The sequence below is a fragment of the Lissotriton vulgaris genome, chromosome 1_1, assembly GCF_964263255.1.
Source record: "Lissotriton vulgaris chromosome 1_1, aLisVul1.2, whole genome shotgun sequence".
Lineage (NCBI taxonomy): Eukaryota > Metazoa > Chordata > Amphibia > Caudata > Salamandridae > Lissotriton > Lissotriton vulgaris.
In genome coordinates, this window is record NC_141685.1 from 587043992 (window position 1) to 587058166 (window position 14175).

The window sequence follows — 14175 nt, forward strand, 5'->3', positions numbered from 1 at the left end:
AGACATTAATTACATCAGTGTCATTGAGATTTCGCTCAGGCCTAATTTCAACCATAAACTCCATGCCCCAGAAAGGTGCCCTGAATACATCAACACCTTTCACTAATCAAAGGGATGGGCACAGACAAACAGGGGCACCCAAATTGGATAAATCCATGTAGCTGCCCAGGCCATGTGTTACAATAATCGCAATGAGCAGAGACACTCAACGGCAAATGCTTCACGGTTGGTGACCGGTGCCATAGCATTTGCTGCATGTAACAAAGTTTTAATGTTAAGCTCCTGTTATTTGTGAGGTGAGGACGTCATACTAAGAAAAGCTGCTGCCTTGTGGAGCTACTCACACAGTGATCTGGGACACAGTGAGAGCTAAATTAATGAGGAAAAGAACGTGAAGAAGAAGATGAGAAATGTACCATAGAGCCTTTGACTCACGAAAAGCCTGAACATTAGTTTATGAACAACATCATTGAAAAATTACATTGGAGAGACTGTCCTATATCCAACAAGCATTTAAACAGGAATACAAGACTTCAGACTACCACTATTGTGTCCTAAAGAAGTTCTTTTGAATGAAACGTGGTGGCTACACGGCTAGAAGCAATTTTGAAAAATGCAGTTTTAAAAGCAATATAGGACATTGCTATCTTCATGATAAATGGACTCATACACAGTGCTGGATACATTTTTATACATGTGCTAGATAGGTTTCAATTTTGTTCAGAGGAGTGTGCTGAGATTGTTTGTATAGATGGGAAATTCAACTTCGTATGGCAAACCTCTCCAGTCCTTAAGTGGACATATCACTATATTAAACAGTGAAGTAGAACAGGGCTTGACAGGTTGGTGTAACTTTATAATCATGTTAATATCCACAGCTCCATGTGCCCCAGAACCCCTCTTCCCAAGGGTGAAATATATGTTTTCTTGTCTTGCCCTCTGAAAGTTATTCGTTCCTCTATAAACCAGGCAGTTCTTCTAATAATGGGATGCTGCATTTAACATATGTTATTGGTGATTAAGATATACACCCAAGTGAAAATTCATGTAGGTGAGACCCTAATGATTTCTTCTGGATCTGTTTCTTTGCATATGGGTTTTGGGTATCTAATGATCTGCATTATGGACAATTCTAAATGCATCTTGAGACTACGAACTGGTGCTTGGTGAGTCCTTTAGGTTCAGTTGGTATTTTTATTTAATCAGTTGGATTTGCTTTGATATTTGCCCTAGGCATGGATGCAGTAAATGGTAATGGCCTTCAGGTATTTCCATTAAGGTATGATTCTATCATGCACAGAATGGCACGATGATTTTAGTCATTTTTAGGTTTTGCCTGCAAGTGCGCACGTAGTGCGCATGCGCAAAAAAAACCTTATGAGTATAATGTGGGATCGATGACCAGCCCCCGGCTCCCATTGGCTAGCTCCATAAATGGAGGCTAGCCATTGGAAGCCGGATCTGTCCGTCAAGGCCGGACCAGATTCGGGGGCGTTCCCGCGTTTTCTTCCCTGGGCGTGGTTGTACTTCGCTGTCATAGCTGAGCCCACGAGAAGGGAGCGCTGTGCTAAGGTATACATGTTCGGCCGCCGGAAGAAGTCCAGGTGAGTGTTTTTTTTTATTCTTGCCCCCCCCCCCCGCTGTCCGTGTGTCCGTTGGTTGTACTTCGCTGTCGTGGTGAGCCCACGAGAAGGGAGCGCTGTGCTAAGGTGTACATGTTCGGCCGCCGGAAGAAGTCCAGGTGAGTGTTTTTTAAAATTCTTGCCTTCCCGCCCCCCCTCCCGCTGTCCGTGTGTCCGTTCCGCCACCCTCCCCTTTCACTCTCCGTTGCTTGTCTTTTTTTTTTTACGTAAAACATAATTTGGCTTAGGCAGAAGACCTCCGTTTTCGCATGTGTGTCTGGAATGGGTGAAAAGCTAGGTCCGACCTTCCGGGACACGAACCTGTGAATGCAGACAGCATACTCACACCCCTCTGCTGCTGCAGGCCAGCAACCAGACCTGCAGGCCGGTGCACTGTATTTGTCTCAAAACATAATTTGGCTTAGGCAGAAGACCTCCGTTTTCGCGTGCGTGTCTGGAATGGGTGAAGAGCCAGGTCCGACCTTCCGGGACACGAACCTGTGAATGCAGGCAGCATACTCACACCCCTCTGCAGCTGCGGGCCAGCAACCAGACCTGAAGGCCGGTGCTCTGTATTTGCCTCAGACAAGTCAACCGGAGCCTGGAGCACTCTGCGGGGACAGCGGCACTGGGAGGAGGAGCCTTGCACTAGAGGACTGAACCGAAATGTTCCTTGCATTCTGGTGCTTGTCGTGTTTGTGTCCATTCAAATATAGGACCACAAATACCAGAATGCAAAGCGGAAAGGTGTGCCAGAAAAGGTTCTTACGTCTTATCCAGCTGCAATAACTTTGGGTCGAGTTCACGCTATATAAACACTGCACCAAAAAAGTGTGATATCACTAGTGAAGGCAGGTGTGCTGTTACTGGTGCAGACTGGACGTGCGGTCCCCGACTATATTACCTTTTGGCTACACTTTCACTAATGCGGCCAGATGAGCTGCACTGCTGCAGCGTATGTTGTCACTCGTGGAAACCGAATATGCTTTTATCGGCACAGGCAGTGCGCAAACAGGCAGTTATCACTGGCGTTGGAGGACTGGGGTGTTAATGGCCCAGACAGTACTCAGCTACTCCATAAACTTTCCCACTACCTCTCCTTCCCCTTCCAATGTGCTCTTGGGATCCAGACGGGTCTTTGGAGGCGATCTTGGGCACTGACAGCAGTGATGCCGTGGTATTTTTTGTTTTAAAATGCTTAGATACCTTCGGGTCGAGTTCACGCTATATAAAAACTGCAACAAAAAAAGTGTGATGTAACTAGTGCAGGCAGGTGTGCTGTTACTGGTGCAGACTGGACATGCGGTTTCCGACTCGGTTACCTTTTGGCTACGCTTTCACTAATGCAGCCAGATGGACTGCACTGCTGCAGCGTATGTTGTCACTCGTGGAAACCGGATATGCTGTTATCGGCACAGGCAGTGCGCGAAAAGGCTGTTATCACTGGCGGTGGAGGACTGTGGTGTTAATGGCACAGACAGGCAGCAGCTGCGCAATAAACTTGCCAACTACCGCTCCTTCCCCTGCCAGTGTACTCTTGTGATCCAGGCCGGGTCTTTGGAGGGGATCTTGTGCACTGGCAGCAGTGCTGCTGTGTTTTTTTTATTTTTAAGTCTACCAAAACAGAAAGGCTAGCTTCTTTAAATACAGAGGGCAGTTTCACTATGTCTACAGGAGGAGCAAAGCCAGCTTCTATAGGTCTGCAAGAACACGCCTCATACTCTCACGTAGAACAGCGGAGTGGGCCGCTACTGTATCATGTGTAGAAGAACAGTATGGCAGTTTCAGGATGTGCACATCAACAGTAATGCCTGCTTCTTACTAGGCTGAGAAACAAAGCGGCTGTTTCCTTATGTGTAGGAGTTTGTGTCAGTAGAGGAACAGAGGGGGCGGTTTCTCTATGTTCACAGGAAAAAATAAACTTAAAGCCCACCTGTAGAGAGGTAAATTAAGAGAGAGCGTGTCTACAGAAACACGAGGGGGCAGTCTGTGTACGTGTACTAGAGCAGAGAGTGTTGTTTCTGTATGTCTGCAGAACAGAGGGAAGTGCGTCTATCAGCATACAGGAAGAACAAAAGGCTGCTTCTGCACGTATACCAACACATTTTGGAGCATTTATGTATGTGTACATTAACATAGAAGACCGTTTATGTATACGTTTTAGAATGGAGTGGCAGCTTCTCTGTGTGTGCTGGAACAGAGGCTGCCACTGACAAAATGCACAATGCCGGACGGTCCCTTCTAAATTTGCCAAAGGTCCACGAAAACTCACAGTTGATCAGCTATATATAGAACTTTGGCACTGCCATCCCCCCTAGAGAGGCATGGAGCCTACATGTGCCCAGGGACAGATAATGCTACTCATGCTGTGAACACCAACCGAGAGCGACACCCACTGTTTTTCACAGCACACACCAGGCCCAAGGGCATTGAGGCTTTTTACAACAGAAACACATTCTGTTGGCACGGGAGATTAATTGATTTAATAAACATAGTGAGCGGAGGTCGGAATTAATCCCGGACAATCCTGTTCTGAAATCGTCAGGCTGCCGCTCTAGCCACTAGGCCACATCCCACCCCTTCTGGGTAGAGGAGCAGGGAGGACACCTTTGGATGTGCTCAGAAGCGGAGTGGTGCTTCAGTGTGTATATATGAATTAGGCTTAACACAGGAACTGACAGGGTCTCTCCCTTGTGTGTCAACTAACAGAGAGGGCCACTTAGGCTTCTATTTGAATCAGGAAATGGCGCTTCTTCGTCTGTACATGTACAATCAGGGCTAGCTCTGTGTGTGCACAGGGTCAGTGGCCTGGCATGTGAGAGACTGCAGCTCTTACACAAGAAGGACAGTAATGTCCCCACCAACCTCTGATCTTAGTCGACCATGATCAGAACCTTCTTGGCTTTCTTCTCTTTTAGGGGTAGCTAGAGCACAAACATGGCAGTCTTTGCTTTCTTTGACCCTCTTCTGTCCCTGCTTGCCACAGGTTCATTGCCAAGTCTCCAATTGATTGCCGTGTCCTGGTTTGCTTTCTCTGACCCTCCTCTGACGTTGCTTTTTTTTTTTGAGCGAATGAGTGACTTGGCATGTTTATGCCAGTACTACAAGGTGGTGCAAGCACTGCTGCTAAAGGCATTAGATGTTCAGTATTATCAATGGAGACTCGGCAAGAGATTTTTCTGGCAAAAGGTTTTAATTTGTGGTTGCGGGTGATGGGCACCAGCGTTTTTGAGCACCAAGAATATATAATTTTTATAATCAATCTATGACCTTCAACAGGTGCTTTACTTCAGGTATTGCAATGAGTTTTTTCCCCCCTTATGTGGATTTGTGTGACGACTAGGTGGTATTTGGTGAAGTGCTATTGTAAAGGTATCGCTTGCACTTTTTCGTGTTTTGTGCCGTTCTGCCCTCTGTTACAATCATCCCCCCCTAGTTTTTGTGTCCTTCTGCCCTCTGTCTGCCTCGTGATTTGTGCCGTTCTGCCCTCCGTTAGAATCACCCCCCCCCCTCGTTTTTGTGTCCTTCTTCCCTCTGTCTGCCTAGTTTTTTGTGCCAATCTGCCCTCAGTTATAATTGTTTCCCCTCGTTTTTGTGTCCTTCTGCCCTCTGTCTGCCTGGTGTTTTGTGCCGTTCCTCCACCTGAACTGAGCCCTTTAAAATAAGGCCATGCTCCAAAAAGCACCGCAGCCCCCTGCCCTGAACCATAAAAAACTGCCCCCTACCTCCGTGAAGTACTCTGACTCTGCTCCCTACCCTCCCTTGGCGCCTAAAACTGTCCCCTGCCATGCACCCTACAAAGCCTCAACTTAGTAAACTGTCCCTTCTCGGTGTGCTTCGAGGCCGTAAAATGTAAGCCTAGGCACAAATGTAAGCCTAGGCACAAATGGATGGTTGGATTTGTGGGGTAAAGTTTTATTTAATGTGATTTTATGTAGCGCAAACCCTACCCGAAGTTGTCAGAGCGCTTTACATAAGAACCAGTTGCCAAACCTAAGGACTTTGATTTACATGCGTTAAGTAAAAGATACAAACAGGAAAACAATTGAAATGTACTAGATGTAGTCACACAAAGAAGAGACTGTTGATTCTCGTTATATTTCTATATACATATGGAAGGGATATGAATAGATGTACTGCAAGAGTCACATAGGAATGTTAGAGTAGAAAGGTCTACTGCATATACTAGTGAATACAGTCATCTCTATATATAGAAAAAATGAGTTAAATTTAGAGGGGTCAGAGTGGGACGCAGTGGGTGGATGGATACATGATGGATGGATGTATGGGTGGATGCATGGATGGGTTGTTGGTTGGATGGGTTGGTGGATTGCATAAATTGTTGAGGGATTGGCTGTATATATGCATCTATCCATCCACCCATCCATACATCTATCCATACACCCATCCATACACCCATCCATGCATGCACCCATCCATGCATCCACCAACTCATCCATGCAAGCATTACAACAACAGCCCGCAGCTCTCCTTCGTCTCTCCTCGCCCCCCTTCCCTGAGCCCGCAGCTCTCCTTCGTCTCTCCTCGCCCCCCATCCCTGAGCCCGCAGCTCTCCTTAGTCTCTCCTCGCTCCCCCTTCCCTGTGCCCTGCTATTGTAAATGACAATGCCATTTATTTATGTTAAAAAAAACATAAATAAAAATAATGTCAAGAGCAATGCCAATAGCTCTAACTTTAACAAAGGCAAAACCATTGCATTGTAAATGCTTGTTAAATTAAGGGATAGGCTTCTTGGTTTGTATGAGTCTTTGCTTTTTCAGCTCACTGCTGGTCAGGATGAAAAATAAAAGTGTGCATCAGGCAAAACTCTGCCACAGAAGAAAAGACTAAAACACTTACTGCTCGTTTGTTTGCTGGTTTGAAACGATATTCAAAAATCGCTGGACTCTGCAAGGTGGAAAAAGATAAGAAAGTCATGTTTTAAGGTCTTTTTTTAATAGATGGTACTTTGATACTGTGAAAATGGTCAATAGCTGTATATCTTGTGATTCAAGCCTTTCGGATACCCTCGTGTGTCTCTGCCTACCTGTTTTTCTTTTTGTGAGAGTACTCTTTTTAACTCCTTTCTCGCTTTCCACTCACAAACCTTAGATAAAAGCCCTGCGAATCCCGTCTCAGTTACCTTCCTATGGGCCATATTACCAAGAAAAGGCGATACATTATCGCCACTTTTATCGGCAGGAAACTGCTGCTAAAGCGGTGATAATGGGCTTGATAATATGCCCTTGTGAATTCCCAGAGAAGCCCAGATTCTGGTGTTAACCTGGGCTTCCATGGGAATTCACAAGGGCATAGTATGAACCCCATTATCGCCGCTTTAGCAGCAGTTTCCTGCCCATAAAAGCTGCGACAATGTATCGCCGCTTCTTGAAAATATGGCCTTATGTTCCTCTCGCTCCTCCCCATATTCACCTCCTGCCTATCGCCTTTCCACCTGCAGGTCCGTATCTTTTGGCATGAGTTTCTTTGTGCTGTTTTTGAATCCTTTCTGTGATTCACCTCTATTGTTTGTCTCCAGATTATCAGTTGTATTGAGGCATCCTAAAGGCCTTACCACGATAGCTCTAAGATGCAATGTTAATACCAACCACAATTAGCTAGCCTGCAAAATAGGAAAGATGAAAAGCCATTTAAGCGTTGCCGGGATTCATACCAAGGCCCAGTGGACAGTTGCTGCCTTAACCAACTGAGCTGTCTTCCAAAACCTGCCACACTGTTTGTCATGTAACATCTGGGTTAGAAAATGCCCCTTAAATTGTAAATAAAACCATGACATTGATATATATCATAATTATCCGTTCAAAAGTGTATATTTATCAAATAGGTAAGTACACAACTTCAAAGTTGTGAAGATTTCTTTTTTTTAATTCAGAAAGTTTTTTCAACTTTTCACATAGAGAAAACATCCACTAAAAATTGATTTGCTGATGGATGTGGGATTTGCTAATCATTTTGCGAATCCCACATATTCCTTATTTGCGAATCGCAAATTGAGATTCGCAAATAAGGAGGCCAATAGGAATGAATGGGAAGGAATTCTCAATTTGTGATTAGCAATTAGAGAATCGCAAATTGAGATGCAATTTCAAGGGTGCCAGTCTGTAAAAGGACATCCTGTTGCACACCTGAAATGTGCATGTGTGCACATGTGGCACACATACCCTAAGGGCATGTATGTGCGCCACATGGCACTTTAAAAAAAGCAAAATAGTGCATTTTTAAGTGAAATCGCAATTTACCACCAACTTTAAGTTGGTGGTAATTTGCGGTTCCTTAAGGCCAAATCCCACTTTCTTTTGTGCTTCTTATATTGCATTTAAGGAATCACAATTTGCGATTCCTTAAATGCAATTGCAAAATAAGGAATCACAAAATTTGAGATTCCTTATTTTGCAAGGGTTTTTTTGTGTGCTACATTGCACACTGCTAATTTGCGATCGCAAACGCTGACATTCTGCAAATGTCAGCGTTTGTGATCACAAATGGGCTTCATACATATGGCCCTAGGTTGCCTGTTTAAACTAATGTCACATGACTATTGAAGAGGTAGTGTATGTAGAAAGCGACCCAGACTTTGGTATGATTATACTGTTATAGCACTAATCTGTAATGCTTGTTGTTAAACTGTGCATTATCATAGCATTTATGTTTTGCTAAAATTATGATGTGTATGCTGTCCTAACCTGAGCCCTACATTAAGAAAAAGAACCTAACATAAGGGTGGTCACCTGATGTCTGGAATACTGGCTGCTGCTACTGCTGCTGCTGCTGCTGCTGCTGCTGCTGCTCCTTCTGTGTTGCTGGCCTGGCTTTTGGTGTTGGTTCTTATTTTCATGCTGATGTTGGTTAGCATGTTTGCGGCTGGCCTGGCTGCTGCTGCTGGAGCTGCTGCTGCTCATTCTTTGTTGATGGCCTGCCTTTTGGTGTTGGTTCTTATTTTCATGCTGGTGTTGGTTAGAATGTTTGCGGCTCGCCTGGCTGCTGCTGCTGGAGCTGCTGGAACGGCTGCTGCTGGAACTGCTGCTGCTACTCTTCCTGTGTGCATGACCAGAGGCATGGTGCTGGTTGCGCTTCTTGTCACCGTGATGTTTGGATTGTTGGGCACTGCTGCTGCTACTGCCACTACTTGAACTGCTGCTGCTGCTGCTGCTGCTGCTGCTACTACTGTGCTTCTGGTGCCTGTTCTTGTTTCCTTTGCGATCCTTCTCCTTGTCTTGATCGCGATGCTTGTGATCCTTTGCACTCTGAGCAGAGGATGAAGAAGAAGAGGAGCTTTCCTTGGCACGGTGCTTGTTGTGGCCATGTGCATTCTGAGCAGATGAAGAGGAAGAAGAGGAACTCCTTTTGGCTTGGTGTTTGAGATCATGTGCCCTCTGGCCAGACTTGGGATGCTTGCGGTCTCTGCTCTTCAGAGCTTCAGTAACTTTTCCACCATCTTGGTCAGCGCTTTTGCTATGTCGGCTGCTGGAGCTGGAGCTGGAGCTGGAACTGGAGCTGGAACTGGAGCGTGAGCCAGAGCGGGAGCTAGAACGGGAGCTGGAGCTGGAGCTGGAGTTTGAGCTGTCATCACGGTGTGAAAGTGTCTACAATACCCAATAAGATGAAAGAATAAACCTGAGCCATATAAATGTACACTTACATGTAGAGAATTTTAAATTATAACTTGATTCATGTTTAGAAAGGAAAGCATTTTCAATAAATTGTCTGAATTGTACATATAAACAACATTATGGAATGCTTCATTGCCCAACAAGACCTTTTCTACAGGGTAGGGCAACAAACAAATATAACATACATAATCCATTGTTGCCTTGCTCTCTATTCCTCACAAAAACACACACACACCCTCAAAGTGTGTATCAGTCACAAGTCCCTCCCACCACCAAGCTCCCATCATTAGGATACTTATGATCTAGACACACATCCAAATTCTAAGTGTATGCAGCTAAAAAGACCAGACCCTTGTAGTTATCCCATCATAAGGACATTTTGCTCTGCAGATCATATGACTCATGATTTAGATACACGTTATGGTATGTGGATTTGTATAGTGCAACTAGACAATCATGAGGGGCTCCAGGCGTTGGAGCAGGCATATAGGAATACATCTCAAGGTGTTGGGTGTCTGCCCCCCATAGTTAGTTGAAGAGCCAGGTCTTCAGCTTCTTGCAGAATTCAAGTAGTGAGGAGGAGGCCCTGATGTGCTGAAGGAGGACGTTCCAGATCTTAGGTGCATGCATGTGTGAGGAGTTTAAATTGACTGCATTTGTAGATGGGGTGTCAGTGGACTTCTCTGAGGTGTGGAGAGATCTGAGTGCGTCATGGGTAGTCAAGGATGAATCTTGCTGTGGCATTCTGGGTGATCTGGAGTTGGTGGAGGAGATGGTTCGAGATACTGGCATAGAGTGTGCTACGGTAGTCTAATCTGCTTGTGATGAGGGCTTGCATGAAGGCACGTCTGGTGTACAGGGTTAGCCGTTTACAAATCTTGCTGAACATGCAGAGAATATGGAAGCAGGAGCAGCCAACCGCATTGAATTGTGCTGCCATGTTGAGCTTGTCCAGAATGATTCTCAAATTTCTGGTGTTTGGCCAGTTGGTGTGAGCATGGGACTGAGCTCTGATTGCTACAAAGTGGAGTCCCAAGGAGAGTTCTTGTACTCGAAGATCATCACTTTTGTCTTGTTGGAGTTGAGTTTCATGCAGTTAGATCTCATCCTGTCTGCCAAATTAATCATACATTTGGTGAAGTTGGTAGTGTACTTGTCAGTTAGAGAAAGGATAAGGGGACTAGTGGCACCACTACAGAGAATATCCTCTGGCTAAGCCAACTTGTCGTGCATTTTAAAGCATTGCAGATGTATTGGTTTGCCACTGTTTCTGCCACTTCTGTTCTGCATCAGCACAATTAAAAAAAAAGCTTGTTTGCTGATGCTTAAATTGCATCAATGAAAAATAAACAAAGTGATATGTAAGTATGCCCGTATCATCACAGGCATATGTGCAATGGTCAGGATGGTGACCATATATGCGCACACATACAGCATTTTGTGGCTGCCATTTTATTTTTTTATTTGCCATGCCAAAATAGCAGATGTCCATCTTGGAATTGTCAATTAACAGGAGTGGGCCAGCAGCTAATTGCAGCAGCTGGGCTGTCCAAAAAAACACAAAAGTAAAAATGTGACAGGGAGAGGTTTAGGAGCAAAGGAGGAGTGGGTTGAGGAGTAAACTCGTGGCTAGAGCAAGGAAGAGGAGGGGTGAGGGAGTAACTGGTAGCCTAGAGTTTAATCTTTTTTTTAAAAAAAAGAAAAGCCAAGCAGAAAGAACAGGGAAAGCAATGGAATAGCTGTGCAGGGAGGGAGAGGGCAACTCATAGAGTGAGAGTAAGATCTGAGGACAGAAACACAACAAGAGGGCAAGAACAATCAAAGAACAGAGAGAAAGCCACAAAATAAGAAACTGGGGAATGAGATAGATAAGATAGGCACCTAATCAGGAACAAGGGTCCAAAGAGCACTATATATACGTATTTTAATGAATTATAGACAGTATTTCTTCCACAACAGACAGATTAAACTGTCTGTAGGTGAGAACTAATGACATTGAAGAGCCAATAAGGCTGTTCCGGAGGTTGCAAGACCAGATTCCCTCAATGAGACCCTCACAGTAGGGAGAAATGCAATGAGTAGAGGGCGCTGGTCAAAACAAGAGAACCAGCCTTGCCAAAGGCTGTGTAAATAATGGAGGGAAATACATATAAAAGCAACTTTACGTAAGACCTGTTTAAATATTTTGAAATGCAGTGGCTGTGATGGTAAAGTTTAAACAAAATATGATCTGATATTGGCAATTAGACACAGTCTTTAGACACTAGTTTTTGTGACGTATATTCAGGAGACCACAATGTAAGCACTGGAATTATTCTCTGATGTGAACTTCCACATCTTGCTAAACGTTATCAGACAATGCCTAGTAATTCAGTTCATTTGTTAATTTTTATATAAAGGCCAGCAGACTTTAACATGGTTATTTTCAGAATAAGGTAAGTTACCCTTACCTTGTCTATTCCCAGAATCTTCTTCAGTCTCATTTGCACCATTGAGTCTTCGTGTTCCTCGTTTTCCTCCAGGGCTACCAAGGCGATTATCTTTGAAGCTGCTTTTGGCCCTGCCTGGATCTCAAGAAGCAGTTTTTCAATGGCCACATCAGTATGAGCTGCAAACACAAGCACAGGAAACAGATGTTAGTTGAGGTTGTTAGAATGTCTCAGGGAGGGCATACTACTGAAGGAGTGGATATGCTGCTTCTGACTCTACCACACCATTAAAAACAAGGTACTGATTGGGAGGAACATCTTGATCCCACTGCAGATTTGTTGTTTCCTTTATGGTTCATATTGGAAACCTTCACTTTTAAAGGATGAACAGTTACTTTTAAGCAAAGAGTAACATGGATTTAAATGTTTGTAGAAGGATAGATCCCAGTCATGAAACCTGGCCGACAATTTAGAAATGTCTCAATCAGAGAGATTGTAGTAGACTGTAGCCTTCTTAGAGCATACCCATGCCCACTATGTGACTGTGGCAACTTACTGGAGACACTCTAGTGAGCAACTAAAGCTGTGTGAGGTGTGCACTGATCGTCACACACCATGTTTATGTTTCGGTGATTATAAGGAATTCCAGAAAACATCTGGAGCTGTGTGTTACAAGGGCCTGTTTCTTAAGATACCGCAAGCATTATATAGACATTTTGTCTTTCATGTATTGGTATTCCATTATGAACATCTGGATGGGTTGATGTCTATATTATAGTGGTAAAAGGGTTCTTAATTAAGACCCAGGGAATAAAACGTACAGTCCGAACATTAGCCACATCATCACATGTCCAAAGATGAACTATGTCTTCACTACTCCCCTGATTTTAACTGGCACAATGGTTAATATATTACTATGAGGGTTCACGATCTTTAAGGTATTTGCTGCCTTACAATAGCACCTGCATAATTGCATCAATACATTTTCCACCAGCAAATGATGTTCCCCATATTCCAGTTGTGACATAAAGTGCAGCTCTAATCCTGGCTCTAACAATGGTTCGGCAATCAGAGAGCAGGAATGTATGGATGATATGAAGCAGAAATAGTGTTGGGAGAGGATGGCAAAATGGGGACATGATTTGTGACATCATCATGGAGAATCAAGTGGAAGAATATTTTTTATCAAATCACAAAAGATGTCCACTTTGAACACTGATGACCACACTCAGATATGCATTCACCATGAAAGGCTTCAGAAGTCGGAGCTCATGAGCATTGATCCCTAATCTATTCCTACTCCCTACTTATGAAACCACATTTATTGTGCTCATCACTGACCTGGCTTTATCACCACTTTAGCTTCATGCTCTCCAACAACTTGGTATAGTGGTGAATTTTTCACAAATGCTGCATTTTGTGAATGAGATTCAAGGCAGACTTGGAAACCAAAGTTTCTTGCTTTGATGCATGACTGATATGTAAATTGGCTTTCTGCTGCTGCTCCATGGTCAAACTGTTCTGAATATTTCTTGGAAACCAGTTCTGAAGAAACTTCCTGCATAAACAAAACATATAGAATGTGAGGTTAAGGTTGATATATGCAAACTGTACATTCTTGTAAACAATTTATATTCTTGACAAATCTACCATGTTGTGATGTTTCTGACTTTGAGTATCATCTCTTGAGATGGGTAACATCGTTTACAGTGCGGAGATTACATTCCGGTTTTTACAACGCAAGTGTTGGTGCGGAAGATGGTGCTCTAGGACAAGGAATAGTATAATTTACTATCCAACACCTTCCCTACTGTACGTAGACTGGAGTTGGAATAGTAAATTATACTACTCCAAAGTCCAGTGCCCTCCAACGCAAGTCGTTGTAATGACTTCTGTTGTAAAAACTGCGATGTAATGTACCGCAATGTAAATGTATGCATTGTAACATCATACATCCCTTGAAATGGGTCTTGTAAACTGGCACACACTTTCATTTGCCCATCTGCTTGCTGCCCTAACTACACTTAATCTTCTAGCTGACCCATAAGTAACGAGTTGTACAATGTGACATGAAAATCTGTCCATTCTGCAGGGCCATCACAGATTTGTTTTATTTTTGCTGGTCATTAAGTATTTGCTGTGTACTTTACCCCTGCTAACCAGTATTTAATTGCCTATGTTCCTCTTTTCAACATGATAAAATTGTCATACCCTAATTGCCCTATGTAAATTACCTGTAAGTCCCTAATACAAAAAGTGCTCCAGGTCATGTAAGTTAAATGCTACAAGTGGATTGTAGAACCCATTGTCCCATCCACTACAGTGACAGTGTAAACATGAGATCTAGCTTGCCATGTGTAGCCTAACTGTGAAATTGTGAACTGCAAATTGACAGGCAAAACGTTTGGCATGCCTAAACCCTCATTTTAAATATTAACAACTCACCCCTAAGTAGGCCTTACTGCCCATAAGGGTGGGTGCATTAGGAAAAG

The 14175-nt window shown here is 43.8% G+C and overlaps 1 protein-coding gene across 1 annotated transcript in view; it reads right to left on the reverse strand.

Annotated features, from left to right (window-relative positions):
• Positions 1-14175, reverse strand: part of LOC147747518 (vitellogenin-A2-like) — an 88272-nt gene that overhangs the window by 31996 nt on the left and 42101 nt on the right. The window contains exons 21-24 of the mRNA XM_086953983.1: positions 13025-13241; positions 11705-11862; positions 8373-9227; positions 6484-6531 (exon numbers count right to left, since the gene is read on the reverse strand). Coding sequence (XP_086810109.1) covers positions 6484-6531; positions 8373-9227; positions 11705-11862; positions 13025-13241 — 1278 coding nt within the window. The remainder of the gene's footprint in view (positions 1-6483; positions 6532-8372; positions 9228-11704; positions 11863-13024; positions 13242-14175) is intronic.